Raw genomic sequence first — 20,146 nt, 5'->3', positions numbered from 1 at the left:
AAATACTAGGGTAAATAATTCAACTGGTACACGTAGTTGTGGCAGTTGTGCACAATGTACATTTACTGATGAATCAAGATTTTTTTAACACCCTGAGACTGGACGATTATGGGAACTTACTGTATGAACTGACTGCAACACACAAAATGTGGTCTATGTAGCGCACTGTAAAGTATGCTTCCATTTTTATGTAGGAAAAACCAACAGACGATTAAGGGAACGGATAAGGGATCATTTATACTGTACAAAGAAAGGACTAGATTACAGTGCCCTAGCTAAGCACACAATGCTGATGGGTCTAGAACATGTTTTTGTTTTTCAAGTATTGCATATACAATAAACATGTGAGAGACTTGGTGATCATGTTAACCATACTGAATGCGCTGAACTGGAATGGATACCGAGACTTGGTGCTCATAGGGACCTGGGTCTTAATGACTCAGTCCCCCTCAAACCAATTCTAAAATCCAAGCGCATTAAACAGACATTAGAACATACACTCTGCGTGTATATATATATATATATATATATATATATATATATATATATATATATATACACACACACATATACATTTTTTATATATTGCTATACATCCACTACATAATTTTATGTTATTTATTTTAGATATTTAAACATGTTGTATTTTCTTAATATGAATTTGTAGCTTTAAGATGTATAATTTATAAAACAAGGGGTTGGTTTATCTCATGGAGAATGCTTTCTTATTGGCTTGTTTGAATTTTGATTGAATATATTTAATGGATGGTTAATTTCTTTTACATGTCTGATGAAGCAATATTGATGCATTGTGAAAGCACTTACAGAATACATTTTTGTCCTTTTTAACACTGTGGACTATTTAATACTGCCTGTTGTTACCTTAGCCTGTGGGTTTCCGACTGGATATTTCTCAATTAGTTGACTGTGCACAAGATTGTATACCAGATCGTGGGATAGACTGAATTAATACTTCTAGAGGTGTGGAAACGTCTAAATCCTGGGAGAAATTACTGGAAGGAATAAGAGAGCCCCTAACCCTTTCACATTGGCGGGGCAGTATTATAATTTGCGGCTTTCTTCTGAATTACAAGGTACTGTTAAGAAAGTGGAAAGATTATAAGAGAATTTAATACATTACAACTTATCTACCTTGCAGAGGTATTTAGAACTTGATATCACCACACGTGGGCTAAGGGCTTTTAAAAATCCACCCATGCCCTTCGATTCCACAGATAATGAAGAGAAACATTTTGAAAAGAGGTGGACAACACCTGCACATCTCTGTGCTTCTGAGTGGGTTGCTATTTTCATATAATGGGACATAGTTAAACAAAGGAAACTAAGAGACTAAATTTCTTCAACTTGTTCAGTTATCCTCTCAAATAAGTACCACCAGTTTTGAACAACTTTTAGGAAGTATTAATGAGAAATTACAAGCTTCCTCTAAAGATACTGAGAGAAAAATGAAATTAGAGACTTGTGGGACTATAGTAATGGCATGGCCTTTAAGACGAAAGCCAATAAAAATTGGCAACAAGGGGCGGGTGTTTCTTTGGTAAAGGAACTAGTACTAGGCAGCATGGTGTCTCTTTTGCTTCTTCGGAAACTACTGTGAGTTTCTACTGATTGTAAGCAGGATGAAAATGCCTATCCATCCCCTTGCCCCTGGTTCAGCAAGCTGGTTATTTAAAAGACAATTTTCAAAATGAATGGTGGAATTATGGATCTACCCAGAAACAGGGCTGACCAGATGCTAGTAGAGAGAGGCAACAGCAACAATATGAAAAAGAAAAAAAAAAAAACATTACCGAGTTTAACACTGTTTTCTCATTACTTAATGACTGTTACAATGTTGGTGAAAGTGGATTAGTAATTAATTTATATGGTGCAGTCCACAAAGACTCAGAAAAATCTATGCTTAATTGTGGACTTAAATAAATCCCCACTGTATTGCCTAGGTTGCATGTATTAAAAATGGAAGTATTATATTTAGTTAGAAAATTGCATTTATTATTTTTTTCTTCTAGAAATGATTGCAAGCTTGCTAAAAGGTTTGACAGCAATGAATCACTGGAAAGTTTGAGTCTAGTAATGATGAGATATTTTATTCCTGTGATTCCATTTGTGAAGATGCTGAAAATGTGAATGCATGTTGTTGTTTGTCTTTCAGCTTTTCCCGGTTAGGGGTCGCCACAGCGGAACTCCGGACCGCTAATGACTGGCAGTAGATTTTCATGAACACTGTGGTGCCAGCTCGACGTTCAACCTTCAACGAAGGCATGCCCATTTACGCAGGTCTTTCAAATGCCCACCCAACCGTGGAAAGGACATGCAGACTCCACACAGAAGGCACTCCCCACACTCCAGCCGAGAATCGAATGGGAGAACCTCTTGCTGTGAGTTAAAACTACCGCTGCACCACCACAGAAAATACTGTAAACATTACATATAAAAACAGATTTATGCCCCCCTTTACTCAAGAAGCAGCACATAATTTTTTTGCAATGGTAAATTTTGCAATACAGCCTGCCTTTGAGGATTTTGTTAAACTTAGAAATAAATTATTTACAATCTTACAAAGGCAGAATGGCTTGGGTTAAAGGATATGAGTAATTCAAACCGTCAGATGAAGGAAACAGTAGTAATGCATTTTCTCAATATCATAAAATGTGTTATGATAACTTGAATATCACTTATGTTTACAAGGTGGCTACACTTTTAGAATACGAGAAGGCTTTAAATGATTTTCAGGAATTATTGAAAAAAGAATACAGACTGGGTTATTTATCTAAGGTGTATTTTGAGAAAAAAATTACAAGTGAAGGTTGCACTACTGTCACTTTTTACTGTTTGCCCAAGGTGCACAAAAATGTGGGCAAAATGTTATAGTTTTTTATTAACTTCAGTAGAGAAAATGTCTTCCTATATAAGGGACACACTTGATTTTCTGGACAAAATTAAATTAAGTGGACAAATGCTAATTATTGGGTGACAACAGACATGAAAAGTCTATACACAAATACCCAGCACCATTTTGGTATACAGGCATTAAAATATTTTTTGGGAGACAGCCCCATTGACAAAATATATTATTGATTTTGTTTACTTTTGTCTCACACACAATCTTTTTGAATTCAATGGTAAGATTTATCAGCAAGTAATGGGAACAACTATGGGGGTACCTTTTGCCCTCATGTATACTACCTTTGCATGGGTTTGTTTGAAATGGAACACTAATTTAAGCTGAATTTCTTGTGGTAATTTACAGATTTATAGATGATTTGATTTTTTTTTTGTGTGTGAAGTGGCCCAACTCTAGTCGATTCTTTCATTGTAGAACTACAACAGAACAGCTATGGCTTACAATTTGATGTCTTAATTTGATGTCTTGCAACTGGGTAATACACTGACATTTTTAGATGTGGCGTTGGTGGGTCATACAAATGGTGTGATACAGACTAAAGTACAGAGAAAATTTGAAAATATTAACCATGTTTTGGATGGTAGGAGTTGTCACCCACCCCCACTTAGTTAAATCTTTGCCCTATAGTGAGCTTCTGCGTATAAGCAGATTATGTAATAATTGAAAGGTTGTGTATAACAACCTGCTAAAAACTTGTATTATGTTGAGAAAAAAGGGCTATGATGAAACAGTTATCCGGAAAACTATGGAGAGAGTATTTTTTGGACAACAATGTACTGAAGTAATCTGATGTAAGGAAAGGACTACATTTGGCTCAAATGCTAATGTTGCTGCTACTCAAAATAATATTTATTTTGTGACAACATACAATGTATTTACTCATATGCCAGTGGATATTACTATGTACTGCTGGAATTTTATTTTAAAAAACAAATATTTTGTTAAGCTTTTGCCTGCTAAACATTGCTTGTCCTTTAAAAGAGGCTGTAATGTTAAGGATATGACTGTTCACAGTCATTTCTCTTTACCTGAAGTATCTTTAGTTAAACAACCTCAAAATATGAGGTTGATATCGTGTGGCCACTGTTCAATTTGTAGTTATACTGTGAGGACATTTACTCAAATTAATAAGATTACTTTTAGGCCAAAATGATGTACTCTGTTGCAATACTGAGGGCATTACTTGTATATTAAAATGTGACTGTAATTTGTTTTATGTGGGGGAGACTGCAGGTACACAAGAGATATTAAGAATAATAAAATGGAGAGCCCTTTAGATGTTCATTTTAATTTATATCATGGTGGGGATGGTATTTGTTTAAGAGGTACAATTTTAGAAAAGGTTAAAGTATTTTATGGTGTGGATTTAAAAAATAAATTGCTTTACAAGGAAGCAGTTTTTATTCTAAAATACGGTACGTTGATCCTACTGGTCTGAATGCTGAATGCAACCAGAAATTGCTACTGTAATTAAATGTTTGATTTTACTGGACATTATTTAATTCTGTTAATGAATGTTTTATGGTTGTTAGTATTTAAGTGTTTTTTGGAGAATGTTGAGACAACTCCCAAGGCCAGTGGCCAACGTGCTAGAGACACACACATTTTTTGTTTTAATAAAAGTTTGGATTTGCTGACTTCATGGTCATTTATTTTCCATACTGGTGGTTGTGGATTATAAAGCACAAAGTTGTAAGATCAAATGCATACCAACTGAATTCTTAAAGGTTGGTGGTCAGGGAACTGTACCACATTTGAAACAAGGACATTCAAAAAGAAGTGGGGAATGGCTAAAGTAGAGTGAGAGAGAGAGAGAGGCAGGTAACATGAATTAAGTTTGGCGGGTGCAGTGAATTTTTTCACACTGACATTAATAACAAACTATGCCTCTAAACAGAGATAGCAGAAAGCAAACAGCACAGCACTTTGCACAATTGATCAGTAATAACAAAAACATTACAACTTCTACAAAGTTCACCTCCCCACCTCCACCCTGATAACTAGCTAGTACCAGAAATAAAACTTACAGGACAGTGAACGACTTTTGCCTGAGGAGTAACTGGGCTGCCAAGAGAGGTCTTCAGCTGCAATGTGTGGAAACCATTTTAAGAATAATGTATTAAAAAAGAAAAAAAATCTTAAAAAATCTTGACTACAGCAAACAAACATGCAAAAATGATCACACGCAAAGTACACACAAACCAAACGTGAACGCAGCATCATAATTATGCATTTGATTTTGCATGCCTGAATTCCAATGCACTTCATGACTAAACGAACTACTAGCAGTTAAACATGCGCAAAGAAAAATGAGAGAGAGAGAGAAAGGAAAGCAAACTTATGACCATTCATGCATACTTTCCAACTGTAACATGAACAAGAAAGACTGTTAAACCGTTAAAATATGCAGCAGCACCAAAACCAAAGATGACAATAATAGAATCCTGATAATAATGTACTTTCCTGCATTTATAAATCCAAAATGCAGAAATGTTACACTTTACTCTCTTTAAGATTATCAGAAAAACTGAAAGGGAAAAACTCAACCGCCACCTAGCATTTACTTTTAGTTTAAAAGTGAGATTTTATATATTCTAATTCTTTTTACATTACATGGTAAATCTCACTAAACCACAGGCTCTAGTTTAACAGTGACAGCTTGGGGTACATTACTACAAAAAAGGTACACATGACATCCCACTGAAGCCATCTTCTAAGCAGCCTACATATGGTACAATAATACAGCTAGAAAGCACTGCTACTTGACAAACTATATTTGCAGCTTGTTAGGTTGAACCTTAAACCACTTAAGTCCACTCCATCAACAGATAAGATAAAAAGTCAAGAAGTTCACTCTAGTAGCACATGTTCTTATGGCATGTTCACAGTTTAAGGTGAAAGAACTACATGGTAAAATGATAAGTAACCCTGCCTTTGCTAGACCAATAATAAGGAAATGTGTTTTGTTTATCATCCATTAACTAGCCTCCCCTTTTTTGTGAACTCTTCTTCTCCCTTGAACATGCATTACTACTTTCTTTTTGCACTCTTCCATAGCAGTACTAACTTGCTGCCTTTCACTGAGCTGCCTGTATTACAGGCCTCACTCAAAAGGTACCTTACAGCTACGATTATACAGCTGATCTATTTACATGCAGTGTGAATGCCTTCTTCTCAGATGTCAGTCTGTAACAGTTTCTGGAGGGTGCCTTCCTTGGGCATAGCTCACTAAGCTGCTCTTCTCTACCCTAACCCATTCCCAGCAACATTGGCTACAGATTTATGCTCTCAAATTCAGTGCCAATAATTCTGTACCCCACTAATCATCTATCAGCTTACTACTCCCACAACCTTCTACCCAATCATACATCTGACATTAATCACCCACTTATACTCACAAATACTAACCTCTTACAATCCACACACCTTCTAAATTACAACCACCATCCTTAAACACTTCTTCATAGTCATCAGCTTGCTATTCAAATGCCATTAATTTCACTTTTATGTTAGCAACAACCTCATCACTATAGAACTTGTTTTGTACCATACAGGCAGAACTGACAATGGCCCATCCGGAATAGCAACTGCCCTAATTAAGAAATTGTAAATAAATAAAATAAGCTTAGGGAGCTCATCTGTCAAAATAAGACTGGACCAGTTAGATTAACAATGCAAGTGCCACTGCTTTTACTTACTGCATAATATACTATCAAAAGTGAACTACAAGATGACCACTACAAAAGTAACTGCAACAATTATTTTACAAAGATTACTTTCTTTACTTACTACACATATGCCGTGGTGGTATGGCGGTAGTGTTGTTACCACACAGCAAGAGGTTCTCCCATTCGATTCTCGGCTTGGCTTGGAGTGCCTTCTGTGTGGAGTCTGCATGTCCTCCCCACGGTTGGGTAGCATTCAAAAGACATGCGTGCGTAAATGGGCGTGCCTTCGTTGAAGGTTGGGCGTCGAGCTGGCACCTCGGTGTTTCGTAAAAATCCACTGCCAATAATTAGCAGACCGGAGTTCCTCTGTGGTGACCCCTTACCGGGAAAAAGCCGAAAGGCAAACAACAACAACTTCCTTTACTTACTACAGAATACCAACTCCTAGTACTCCAAAAGATCAAGTGCTACTCCTGTCAAATGGGAAAAGAGACTACTAATTTGACTAACTCTTACATACAACACTTGCCTGTTACAACTCATCCACAATTCTCCATTAGATGAAATATTTCACAAATCACAAAGATTCTACTTCAAATTAAGTACAAACACACACCATAAAGCCTTACCAATAGCAAAAGAGTAGTAGTGTATACTAATAAATCAAAATCTGATCAGCTTCCTGCTCAAATAAACAAGATTTGCCACTATACTTGGCTCTTGCTGAGACTGCTAGACATATGCATGATCATTTTATTTTGGAGAAACAACTTCCCATATGTGGAAATACTGAATGACAAGCACTACCCTTCACCTGCCTGTGTAAAATCTAGATGTGATCACCAACCACTAGGTATTTGAAGAATGGTGGGCAAATACTAATGGATGGGTAATGGGCCCTCATCACAAAAGGGAGTACATAACAGAGATGTTGCCTATTCTTGACAAGGCCAGCACAGAGCCGTATACTGGCATCACATTGCATTTCCCACTATTTTGTTCCCAAACTTATATGGATACATCCCACCAGATAAGGAATGCTCTAAAGTCAATGTTTCATGGATGCCTACAGGCCTGTTAGACACAGGAAAGGTAGCGCCTTCGGAAAACATCTGGGGACAGCAAAAACGCAGGGCTCCAAAAAACATAGCTCAACAACCTGCCATTCATGAGAGACTTAAGGCAAAAAACAGGCTGGCTGCATGTTCCAGAACAGGGTGCTGCTGACCCTGTAAAGTTGGTTACGCCTGGCACTCAGACAGAGAAGGTTTTGTTTGATGCTTGGTCTCATACTCCCTTACATTTGCCTTTGCTCCTCCTCGTGCTCAGGATCGTATCAGGGGCCCTTCCTGTCAACATGTGAGCATGGATCAACAATCACAGTCCTGTGAACCTCTCTCTCATCCTCTATCAGCTAAAGTAAAGTGTTGGCATTTCTGATACTCCTGCAGCCTGTGTTCTGTGACCAAGAAAAACAAGCAGTTTCCAAATGGTGATCTAGTGACTACAGAAAAAAAACATAGGGGCATAATTTAACATATAATAATTCAATGCGTGTTTAAAACAGAACCACTTAAGACACCGCAGATCATCAGTGATGGGTCCAGCATGCGGCTACACGTGAATTTTGTGTATTTATGATACACTTGTTCTGATTTAGAGTCCAGATGTTAGGCCAGTATAGAGTATGCAATCAAAACCAAGAGAACAGTAGCGATGACAGGACTGTGAATCTGGTTATCAGGGCATGCTATTCTCTTACTCTTTACAGAGCAGCTCATTACATTTTTTCCCATTGTGGTGATTTTGTCATCTCAGGAAAGTGATTCATCCACAGTTTTTCCAAGGTACTCAATTTTGTTTTTATATGGAATGAAAAGCTAGACAGTTATTATTTTATTTATTTCCAGTTTGATTATCGGGGAAGTCCACTGGGCCCAGAAAGCCCATTTTCAGTGGAGGCCCAGGGAGAAGAGCTCCATGAAACAGATTACACTACAGATAGCAGTCCAATAGAAATAGGGTACAACTACAAATACATATCAAAATAATATAAAATGTGAGCAATACTGCCCATAGTGGAAAAATACCGTGCAGATACAAATTCACACAGCTAAAGTCAAAAGCTATTTGCAGAGTGTGAGAGATCGTATGGGAATTAGCTATAGAAGGTTATAGCCAGCTATAAGGTGCTTAGGAACTCAGGAGGATACCCTCTCCCAGGGGCTTTTGTTAAAGAGTTCTAGGCAGGGGGAATGCAGTTACATTTCCATTTGGAGGAGAGGTAGGTGTAAAGCTGTGTTTTGAAGTTGTTTGTATTTGACATTGCCCTTAGCGTGGAAGGGAGAGAGTTCCATTTCTTACCTAAGGAGAAAGAGAGGAGAAGTTGTCCAGCAGGATATTTAGGTTTGTGGATAGTAATCAAGTTTTGGTGTTCAGATCTGAGAGTTCTGTTTGGGATGTATTGGGGATGAATGCTGGTTAGAGCTGGGCATTTGGTTGGATTAAATATTAGTCTATGTGCTGTAGTGAGCTGGAGGAAGTCCAGGTAATTTGTGAATTCTAACCAGTTGAGGGATTGGAAGGTAATACAGTGATGTATGGAATGTTTGGCTTTGGTGGCAAATTTAGAAATTTTGTTAAAACAGCTTTCAAGTTTGGAAGTGATGGAAGAGGATAGGTTAAGTTAGTAGTGGGTGACCATACAGAAGGGAAGGGAAAGGAGGTAAGAGGAGCCCAGAGTATGACTGGTAGAAGCAGAGAGGAAGTGGTTGTTCCTGTATAGCATACCTAGCTTTTAGTGGGTATTTTTTTTATATTTTGCTGAATATGGATGTCAAACTTGAGGTGTTCGTCTATAGTTACACAGAGTAGTTTGGCAGAGGGTACAACTTCGATTGGAGAATTGTTTTGGCTAAGGACTTGGAAAGAAGTTTTATCAATGGAGAAAGATTTTGAGGGAGTGAATAGTAGTATTTTAGATTTGTTAGCATTGAGAGAAAGGTGATTTTGGCACATCCAGATCTCAGTAGTTGAGAAGGCAGTCTGAGTTTTAGATAGGAGTTCAGAGAGGTTAGAAGCAGAGCAGACAAGTGTAGAGTCATCTGCATATTGGATGACTTTGGCAAAAGGAATAGCAGAGTGAAAGCTATTGATAAAGATATTAAACAGCATTGGTAGAAGGATGGACCCCTGTGGTACTCCGGTAAGAGTCGGTAAGAAAGGTGAGGTGCTTTTTTTCCATTTCACAGCCTGATAACTATCCGACAGAGAGTTTGAGAACCAGGAAAGAGTGTTTTGGGAGAGATTTAGGTTTGATAGAGGACTTTGAAGGTGCTTATGGGAAATAGTATTGAATTCCTTAGATAGATCTAGGAGCACTGTGGATACCAAAGTTCCCAGAATCTTGGGCTTGATTGACAGTTTCTAAGAATGAGAGTAGAGCTGTTATGTTGCTATGTCCTGGTCGGAAGCCATGTTGGGTAGGGGTAAGAAGTTGGTTTTTAGTCAGAAAAGGCATAAGTTGGAGGTGGATGCATTTTTCTAGGATTTTGGAGATTGGGGAGAAAAGAGCTATAGGGTGGAAGTGTTAGTGTTTTTGCCTCCCTTGTGGAGAGGAAGAATAAAGGTGGAACGCCAGAGTTTAGGGACATAGGATTCCTTTATAGATCTATTAATTAGAATACTAATTGGGGGAGCTATACCATCGGCAGCAGACTTGAGAAAAGGAGAGGGGATGTTGTCAGGTGCATTGGAGCAGGGTTTAAGTTTGGATAGAAGTCTTTTTATGTAGTTTGTGGAGAGAGGTTTAAGCTCAAACATGTAAACAGTGAAGAGGAGAAGGTACTTTTATTGTGGTTGCTATATGTATGCATGTATAGGGTCTATGTTAAATTATCGAATGCTTAAAAAAGCAAACGATTTATTGAAGCGTTTTCGCCTCACAGTAAGACGTTGTCCTGTTCGATTCTCAGCTAGAGCGTCTTCTGTGTGGAGACATGCGTGAATGGGCGTACCATCGTTGAAGGTTGTGCATCAGGGCTGGCAACTCGGCATGTAAAAATCTACTGCCAATCATTAGTGGACCGGAGTTCCGCTGTGGCAACCCCTAACCGGGAAAAGCCAAAAGACACAACAACATTGAACCCATGTAAGCGAAAGCTTACAATCTCAAATGCTTAAACCACGATTTTTTTCCCCAGAGGAAAACAATCGCTGTTAAAAAAAAAAAAAAAAAAAAAAAAAAAATTACAATATTACATAAATCGGAGGGCTTTGCCTCCCACACGCCCCCTACTTAAATATACCAACTCTGAGGTTGCACAACAGTCACGAAAACGGCAAAGTAATGGAAGCGGCCAAGCGATTTCTTTCCCAGGGAAAGAATTCGCTTATATGCCATTTCGCTATTTTTCCTTTTCGTGCTTTCAAGTTCAATCAAGACACATTCAGAAGAATGCGTCTTCAATCATTTAATTGAAACCCGTGTATATGCACGACTGTCTCAGCAAACATCAAATGCTCCAAAGAGAGAACACAAAAACATTGACCTTTTTAGAGAAACTAAAAAAGATCGAGAGAGATAAAAAAAAAATTTAACAAGGGGTTATGCCCCTGTCCCTCCCTCCCTCACCACCCACCATACCTCTCAACCACACCAAATTATTTACCGGTTTTGAGGACAAAATAATGGGGTGCCACAAATCTTTGAGTAGGCCCTTCAATTCCATATTTTTTTTTTTTTATTTTTATTTACAATGTATCTTGTACAGGAAAAACAACAGAATGGACTGCTAATTTGTTTATCTTTTTACTCAGTCTGTAGATATAAATTCTCATAGTATCACATGACAGATTAAATGGAATTTCATTCTGGATATCATATGCTTTACAACAGCACACTATTTACTGTAGTACCTGAAAGTAGCTCGACAGTCTAGCTAGTTCAACCATGTCTTTAAAATAAAGGCAGCCATACCCGTGCGACTCAGTAGAAAACACACAAACATGACACTTTAAAAATTGTTCTCTTCCTGTACTTCTCTGAGCGCTCCATGTTTTAATGGCCACCCTACAAAACCTTGCTACTGTAAAATCGAACAATTAGTTCATTTAATATTACATTAAACTGGAATATACTGTAAGCGGAATTCCATTTGAAGCACAAAAGAAAAGTCGTAATTTCATGTGTGCATGTAGCCGCAAGCATGGGAAGAATGTGAGGTGAGGATGAATCCATCTACCATCATAAGAAAGTACAGTTGTGTACACTTACCATAAATGTAGACAAAGTATATTCACCGTTGCAGTCATCGCCTGCGGATTATCCCTGCTGTGGTAGCCCTCGGCCGGCCCGAATACCAGAGTCAATGTTTTTCTGCATCGGCTGCTATCGCTTGTTGACTGATGTCAGGTCGTCAGTGCTATAAAGCAAAGCAGCCGATGTCATTACATCAGTTTTTCTTGCCCTAACCAGTCAGAAGCCCAAGGAAATACGGAAAAGTGGTCCTGGTGGCTAAAAGCCACCATAAGAAGCTTATGTCTCCCCAAGAAAAGAGAATATAAGGGGGAAGGAAGGAGGGAAACCAGAACTGCAACACTGAAAACACTCAAACATCTACATTTATGGTAAGTGTACACAACTATAATATGTTCTTCATGTTTCACTGTTGCAGTTATCACTGGGAGGATTCCCAAAGTTGAGGGTAGGATTAGTTAGAGACATAGGCATGGGTCAGCATGCCCTGCAGAACTGCAGAGGCAAACTCTGCCCTAGCCTTAGAGAAAAGAGGTAAGTGGTAATGCTTTGTAAAGGTATGGACAGAAGTCCAGGTGGCAGCTTCCAAGATGTCCCTGGTGGGAACTCCTCTGAGGAATGCTGTGGAAGTGGAAGCTGCCCTAATGGAATGGGTACGAACAGACTTGGGGGGTGGTTTCCCATGTAATCTGTAGCAGAAATAGATACAGTGCGATATCCATTTGGAAATGGTTTGCTTGGAAATGGGCTTCCCCTCTGCAGCTGGGGCAAAGCTGACAAGAAGTTGGTCTGTTTTCCTGAAGGGTTTAGTATAGTTCAGGTAGTATCTGAGCTGTCTGTGCACGTCCAGTGAGTGCAGACTTCCTTCCCCCCCTGTTTTGAGGGTTAGGAAAGAAGGTGGGTAGATGTATGGCCTGGTTGAGAGTCACATTAGATACCGCCTTGGGCATAAAGAAGGTATCTCAGTTCTGCTGAAGCAGCAGGTTCAAAGGGTGGTAAGGTTAGTTTTTTCAAAACATAATTTAGGTCCCAGGCTGGGGTGGGTGGCCTTCTGGAAGGGCTGATATTAAAAGCTCCTCTGAGGAATTGTTTAATCAAAGGATGTGAGAAGAGGGGCTGATCTGTATCGAAATGGCTGAGGCATGGATTTTAACAGAAGAGAAGAGGAGGCCACTATTATCTCTGCTAGGTAGTCCAGGATAAGAGGGATGGAAGGTTGTGAGGAATTGCCCCCCTCTGGACTGACTCCAGGAGTAAAATCTTTTATCATAAGGATACCTACTGTAACAATGTCTTGGAATTTACTAGCCAGCACCCTTTCTACATGAAATATAATGCATTAAAAGGCCAGTTAATTAGACTTTCCAGGTTGGTTAGAGATGATCTGCAGTTTAAGAAAGTCTGACTTTCTTTGTGAACTTTTTTTGCAAAAACACTACCCCAGAAACTTGATTTTAAAAGTAAAAGAAGTTGTTTCTAATGCCAGACATGTTATGTTTCATTTCAACCCATCTTAAAGTATGGTTTCTAACCTAAGCAACAAAGTAGCACTCTAAATGCAGACAGAACGTTAAGCTTTCCAGTTCCAATTTGCAGAGACATGCAAGCTATTAGAAACATTGTTTCTTAGCAATTGGAATATTGTTGCAAGCTCTCCTACTATATCTGAACTGCTTGGTAGACAGTCTATGTTTTCATACAAAAGGACACGAACTTTAAGGAGCTATTTTGAGAACAGTGAACCACAGTTTTAATAGGAAATGTTCGCAATGTTTCTGACCCAGCTGGGGTGTTCAAATGCAGCAAATGTATCTGTTGTCAATATATCTGTACAGGACCTTCCTTTACATCTGAACATATTAATTTCATTGTTACTTTTTCCCATCGCTCTGACTGTAATTCCTGCAACATTGTTTATGCAGGGATTTGTATGACTTGCAGTTATTTTTATGTTGGAAAGACTAGTTGGAAACTTTCCGACTGCATTAAGGAGCACTGCGCTGCAATTAGAGGCAAGAACATTCACAATAGACACTCTGCAGCTTGCCATGACTTTGTTAAATTCCATTTTATTGTTTTGGAGTAAGTTGACTTGTTTTTTGGGGGACTACTCAGTTCTACTGGAAGTGAAAGAACTCAGATGGCAGCTCCGATTGGGTGCTGAGTTCTCCCGGGGTTGAATGATGCTTCTAATTTAAAATGTGTACCCAGACAGCAGCAGTAATGGTCTGAGTGACTTTAATTTTATGCCTTAAAGGACTGATTTTATTGTTAACTTGTAAGTAAGTCTGATTTTATGCATTGCTACAGCAGAAGAGATTACTACTTCTGTATACTTGGGAACGTAATTGTACTTGCACCTTATTACGCATTGTTACAGATGTTCGATTTCTTATTTTCAGTTAAGTTTATAGATTACACTAAGAATGTTGTTTGAGCTTGGCTCTGCTACTCTGTTTAAGTTACACCCACCTCATGCATATTTATGGACAATAGAACTTTGCGAATTACACCTCCATCATGTTTAAAGGGGTTGAACTGTGATTTTGATTAGAAAACATTATTTTTGTTTGTTTTCTTACACTATTTTAACTTTGCAATCTGCACAGTTTATTTATTCTGATAATAATTCTTATATAAAAGAAGGAACTTATAAGTTCTTACAGAAATAAAGAACGAAAGTGCGCTCAATCACAGGTTCTACTTGCTGCATTCTTTCTTCTTTTGTTATATACCGAGTTTTATTTATGTTTTACAGATGCCTTCGGAAGTTTTTTGTTATATGTATGCGTGTGAGTGTGTGTGTGTGTATATATATATATATATATATATATATATATTTATATATATATATATATATATATATATATATATATATATATACACATACATACACACACACACATATATACATATATGTTTTTATATAGATATATATATATATATATATATATATATATATACACACACACACACACACACACACAAACACACACCACATACACACACACACACACTTGAAAATCCTAATGGTTGTAGTGTATCCAAACAAACTAAAACAAATCTTTGCTACAAGGTGCACAAAAGAATGTAAGACAACAACTTTTTTAGTGTAATAAACTGTTTAAGCTCTGCTTTCGTAAAAAAAAAAACTTCAGAAAACAATTTGCTTTAAAATCCATCTTTATAAATACAATTTAAAATATCCAACATCCAATCACTAGGCTCAATCAATCAAGTAATTAAAAGCTGAACAACCACCATAATTATTAACCATTTAATTACTGTTCAACTTATGATCTCTTAAACATTTAACATTAACTGCTTCATTTAAACCGGGGGGGGATCAGCTTTCAACTTTATTAGCCATTCTGTTTCTACCTTCTACCTATTTTTTTGTAATCCCCACGGCTTTTATCTTCTAATACCAGTTGTAATACAGCAAAATAAAACTTCTTATATTTACTACAAGTAAGGGAATGTTTGCATAATGCATTTTTACGAGCCTTTGTCTTGATAGCATGAACATGTTGTTTAATCCAGTCCCGGAGACCCCTAGTTATCCCCACACAAAAACTGGTACCCCCTTAACATACACTAATACAATGTGTATAAACCTACAGGCTGAACATCCTGCACATTTATATGCACCCCAATTTTTATTTGTAATAGGTGGATTTGTTTTTGTACAATCCCTAACAATCTGTTTGATGTAAACATTTTTCTTGTATACAAAAGGCCTTTCCCCAAAAATCCTGTGCGACTCATTGTTACATGCAACTATTTTCCAGTTGCTGGTAATAATTTTCTTGATTAACATATGTGTCCACAGACATATCAGTGTGGAACCTGGGGCCAAATGTATCCATAACAGTACCTTCATTGCCACTTTGGGCTGTTTTGATCTGATAGCCGTTCTTAAGAACGGGTCCAAACTGCTCTTCCCTCGTTGAAATAATTTCCTGCGCAGCCTTTTCTAAGAAAACCTTTCTAGAACTTCTAGCTATAAATAAATTAGAAATAAACTGTATTTCATCTAGAAAATGCTGGTCTTCACTGATCATATGAGAGGCTCTATTAAACTGTCCTCTTAGCTTTTTTTTTTTTTTTTATAAAACTGGGGTGATTACTGAGCTGGTGTAACTACCTATTAGAGAAAGTTTTTTTTTCTATTAATTCTACTGTCAAACCCATTTTGTGCAGAATTCCACTCCAAGTGTGCATCCAAAAAAATTAATGTTTTGTCCTTGCTCACCTTCTACAAATGTGGAACTTGAATTTAAACCAGCACAAATATCCAATTTATAATCTTCTTCTATAATAAAACCAAATCATCCACAAATCTTCAATAAAAAATAACCTTATTGTAGTCACTTATAGCTGGTAAAATATCTCTTTCCCACCATCCTAACACTACACTGGAGTGTGCTGGGACCACTGTTGCACCCATAGCTATGCCCTTCTTTTGCCGATACCTGTTGTTAAATAAAATAAAATGATACTGCAGCAAAATCTCTAATACAACACAATATAACTGGGTCATCTATGGACTTAGATTGGTATGCTTGTTTAAAAACAACCTAACATATTCCAATCCATCATTTTCAGGTATTCTAAAAAGCTCCTGTGAACATCCTGTCACGTAACTTCTATACATTAATCATTACCGTTCAGCATCCTTTCAATACTCTCTTGATACTGTGTATTAGTCATAATGACCACCCCCGACTCCCTTACCCGCTTTCATAAATCTCAAGGCCTTTTAACTTTGAAGTTTTTTGATGCCTTATGTTCTTCTACACTCGAATTAAAAAAACATCTTTCTAATGTTGGCAACCCAAAGACTAAATTTGTTGTTAGCAGTTACATCCTTTAAAATATATGACTAATTCAATTTTCTTGTATAAAATTTTAAATTAAGAATAGTTTTTGTTAAACTAGCCCTGTGGCTTGGTATGAAAACAAAGCCTAATTGTAAAACATTCAAATGATGTTGATTCAATGCAAAATCGGTCAAATTATAAACTCTACGGCCACAAAAACTCACCCCCTGGTTTACATGAAGCAGTTAACATTAAATGTTTTTTAAGAGATCGCAAGTTGAAAGGTAGTCAAATGGTTCATAATTATGGCTGTTGTACAGCTTTTAATTACTTAACTGATTCACGGTGGTTCAATCGGTGCAGCTGAATCGGGATCCATTCTAAGCGCAAGCTTTTTGAGATTTTAGTTCTCTAAATATAAATTTAGTGTGGCCAGATGACTGCAGAGGGTCTTCAGGATGAAAGATTGGCAAATGGAACATGCAGTATGATTGTGTTCCTTCCGAAGACAAAAGACGTAATGGTCGTGGGTATCGTTATGCAGTACCCGACGCCCACAACGGCACTTGCCCTTTTTAGCTGACATCAGCTAATTTAAAATACAGCTAACCAAGCTCAAGCAAAAAGAATGTAAGGTTTCCCCAATGGAGTATTTAGCTTTTTAGAAGTCTTCTAGAGTAGGTGATGTCATCTGTGGCTGAAAAGTTCTGAGGTGTGTGTGTGCAGATGTCACATTTAAGGTCCCTGGTTTATGGCCCTACGTGTAACGTCCCACGGACCTACAGCAACCAGGCTTAAGCTTTTGTATAGGAGCCAACATCAGGTCGCCTGAGGCGGGAAATATATATATATATATATATATATATATATACACACACACACAAAGTTTTTGTTTTAGTATGCAGTGATAAAGTACAAATCTTGAAACCATTTTCCAGTACAATGAAAGCAGTCTGCAGTTTCTTTTTCAGCTGCACAAAGAAAATAAGTACAATCTGCATATTGGATCACAGTGCGGCCCCAGAATTGTGCCCTGAGGGACACCTTTGTAACTTTTAAATTCTGGGTAGTATTCATACTGCCATACTTTGCTGTCAGTGGCAACTTTTAAATTAATTAAGCACATTATTATGCAGTCTAAGGGAAGACAGTTTGGTTTATGAGGCCTGGATCATTTACAGCATTAAAAGGCTTCAACAAATCCAAGAAAAGACCCTACATCACATGTCCACTGTTAGTTCCTTCCTTCTGTGCTTAGCAATTTTTAATAATGCTGCACTGACTGAAAAATCCATTCTGAAGTCTACTGCAAACTGTTCAAAATATGTGTTGATTCAAGAAGTGCTGGTGCAGCATGGATGCCGGACAGAGATCACCACAATTAGATGAGAGTGATATAACTGCATGCCAGTTTTAGTTATTCTGGTGGCAAACGCCAAGTGTAAAAAGTACAGTTTTGTACCTACCATAAATGTAGATGTTCGAAGATCCACATTGCTGCAGTCCTAACACTTGGTCCGTCCCAGTGGTCCGTGGCCAAAGTAAATATTATGGCTGACGCCGGTCAAGGCGCATTAGTCTGACGCCAGGGCACAAGGACACATGATGCTATGAAATCGCCATATCCCTCAGTCTTTTCCATGTCAGATGTCAGAAGACCCTAAAAAAGAAGAACCAAAAAAAAAAAAACACACACCACAACACCTCCTATATATATAATATATACATATATTATAATTACAAATATACCCACACAACACACACTAACCCAGGGAGGAAGGAGGGAGGAAGGGAGGAACAATGTGGATCTACAATCTCTGGTATCGGTACAAACTGTACTATGTACTTCATACCACATTGTTGCAGTGTTGCAGTCCTAACACTTGGAGAGTCTCCCAGGTAGGTGAGGCTGGCAAATCATAGGGAGGCAGCAGCTGACAACATGCTGCAAAAAGCTGCAGGGCTGCAAACAGCCCTAGCAAAACCAGTCAAGGGTGGTGAGAGTAGAGAGAAGGGAAATGCTCCAGACTAACCACCTCCATGCCAAATCCAAAATATCCTTGCTATTAAAATGCTGCTGTGTGGAGGCAGCTCCTAGTGGAATAGCCCTAGTGTATCAGCTGGGATCTCTTTGCCATGATGATGAATAATGAATGCAATGCAAAGACAAAATAAAATCAAAAACAAAAATTTTCTTTGAGAAAGTTGACAGGCTCACCCTCTTGCCACAAGAAAAAAAAAAAAACAAAGAACAAAACAACTGCTGAGACTGCCTAAAATCCTTGCCAATCCCGCTTAAATAATAACGCTGCAGATCTGTGTATCTCTAAATCTTTTTTGGGGAATTCCATAAAAAAGGGGGGATTGGCAAATGGTAGTTTAAAGCCACACTAGAAACCAAAAAGGGTTAGGTAAGGATAAGAAGGATAGTAGCGAAAAAATACCTATGAAAAAAAAAAACAGGAAAGGCTGCACACATCAGCTTCAGACAGACCAGCAGATATCTTATAAAAGCAGATCTTCTCCATTGGCTAACAGTTTTCCCAGTAGCAGCAGTAACAGCTTTCATTAATGCAATTTGAGTTTCGGTAAAAAAGTGAGTTTCTCCAGTTGAAAAGGGAGGGAGCAATCCCAAATATTCTTTGCTTGCTGGTCTTGAGTCTCAATGAACCTTAAATGAAGAGAAAAAGACAAACAAAGAAACAATGGTGGAGAAAATTGCAACATCATGAATCTTAATGAGCTGAGAAAGAGACAGGCTTAATGACAAATGAAAGATATTGAAAGAGTAAACTCAAAAACTCTTTGAAGGCATCAAATCCTTTTGCATGCAATAAATAAAAAACTCTCAAATCCTCAATTCCTGTTCCTGCTTTGTACTAATTCGCCTGGCTTCCATAATCTTCACATTCAAAATTTGTGTTGACTGAGACCTGCTATGGGTCAAAAAACAAAAATGCCAAGCTGTTAGAGAAAGAGAGTGTGAGAAAACAGAGGATGAGCAGATGTCTTCTGAGACAATAGGTGTGGAATCAAAGGCAGATGGCCATGGGGGAATCCACCTCCTTAATCATGGGTAGTGCATTAGAGGACCAGTGCTGCAGGGCCAATCTGGGAAACCTAAAATTCATCTGACTGTTGTCTGACTTTTTCTTTAAAAGATCCTGGGGAGAGAGGCAGCGAAGTGAAAAGATACAGTACCTTTGGGAGAGAAGCAAAGAAAGAGCAAGGCTGTCCAGGCTGTGTGAAAACCTTTTAAAACAAAGCATTGGTGGCTACATGGGTGGGAAAATAGATTTGAAGAGAAAACCATTGCAGTCTGTGGTTTGTCAATGCATGAAATACACATCAATCCAGTGGACCCATGTTCTGGATCCATGATTTGCCTTGTTTCACATCTGCTAAGTGGACCGCTGTGCCCTGGCAGAAACCTTGTCAGATGCAGTGCTGGCGAAAGCGATCCCCTTGAAAC

General features: G+C 38.1%; 1 protein-coding gene across 3 annotated transcripts in view; it reads right to left on the bottom strand.

The window, feature by feature from the left end:
* The window catches only part of EEF1D (eukaryotic translation elongation factor 1 delta), a 639,646-nt gene that overhangs the window by 266,918 nt on the left and 352,582 nt on the right, over positions 1-20,146 (bottom strand). The window contains exon 6 of one of the 3 annotated variants that reach the window (XM_044067326.1): positions 4,954-5,010. The exons of the other annotated variants lie outside the window; for them this stretch is intronic. Within the exon in view, the coding sequence (XP_043923261.1) occupies positions 4,954-5,010 (57 nt within the window). The remainder of the gene's footprint in view (positions 1-4,953; positions 5,011-20,146) is intronic. 3 annotated transcript variants of the gene reach the window in all.

This window comes from Protopterus annectens, chromosome 3.part1, assembly GCF_019279795.1.
Source record: "Protopterus annectens isolate FY-2018-M chromosome 3.part1, PAN1.0, whole genome shotgun sequence".
NCBI classification, from domain to species: domain Eukaryota; kingdom Metazoa; phylum Chordata; order Ceratodontiformes; family Protopteridae; genus Protopterus; species Protopterus annectens.
Note: the sequence above shows the minus strand (reverse complement) of the source record. Positions and strands in the feature narration are given on the sequence as shown.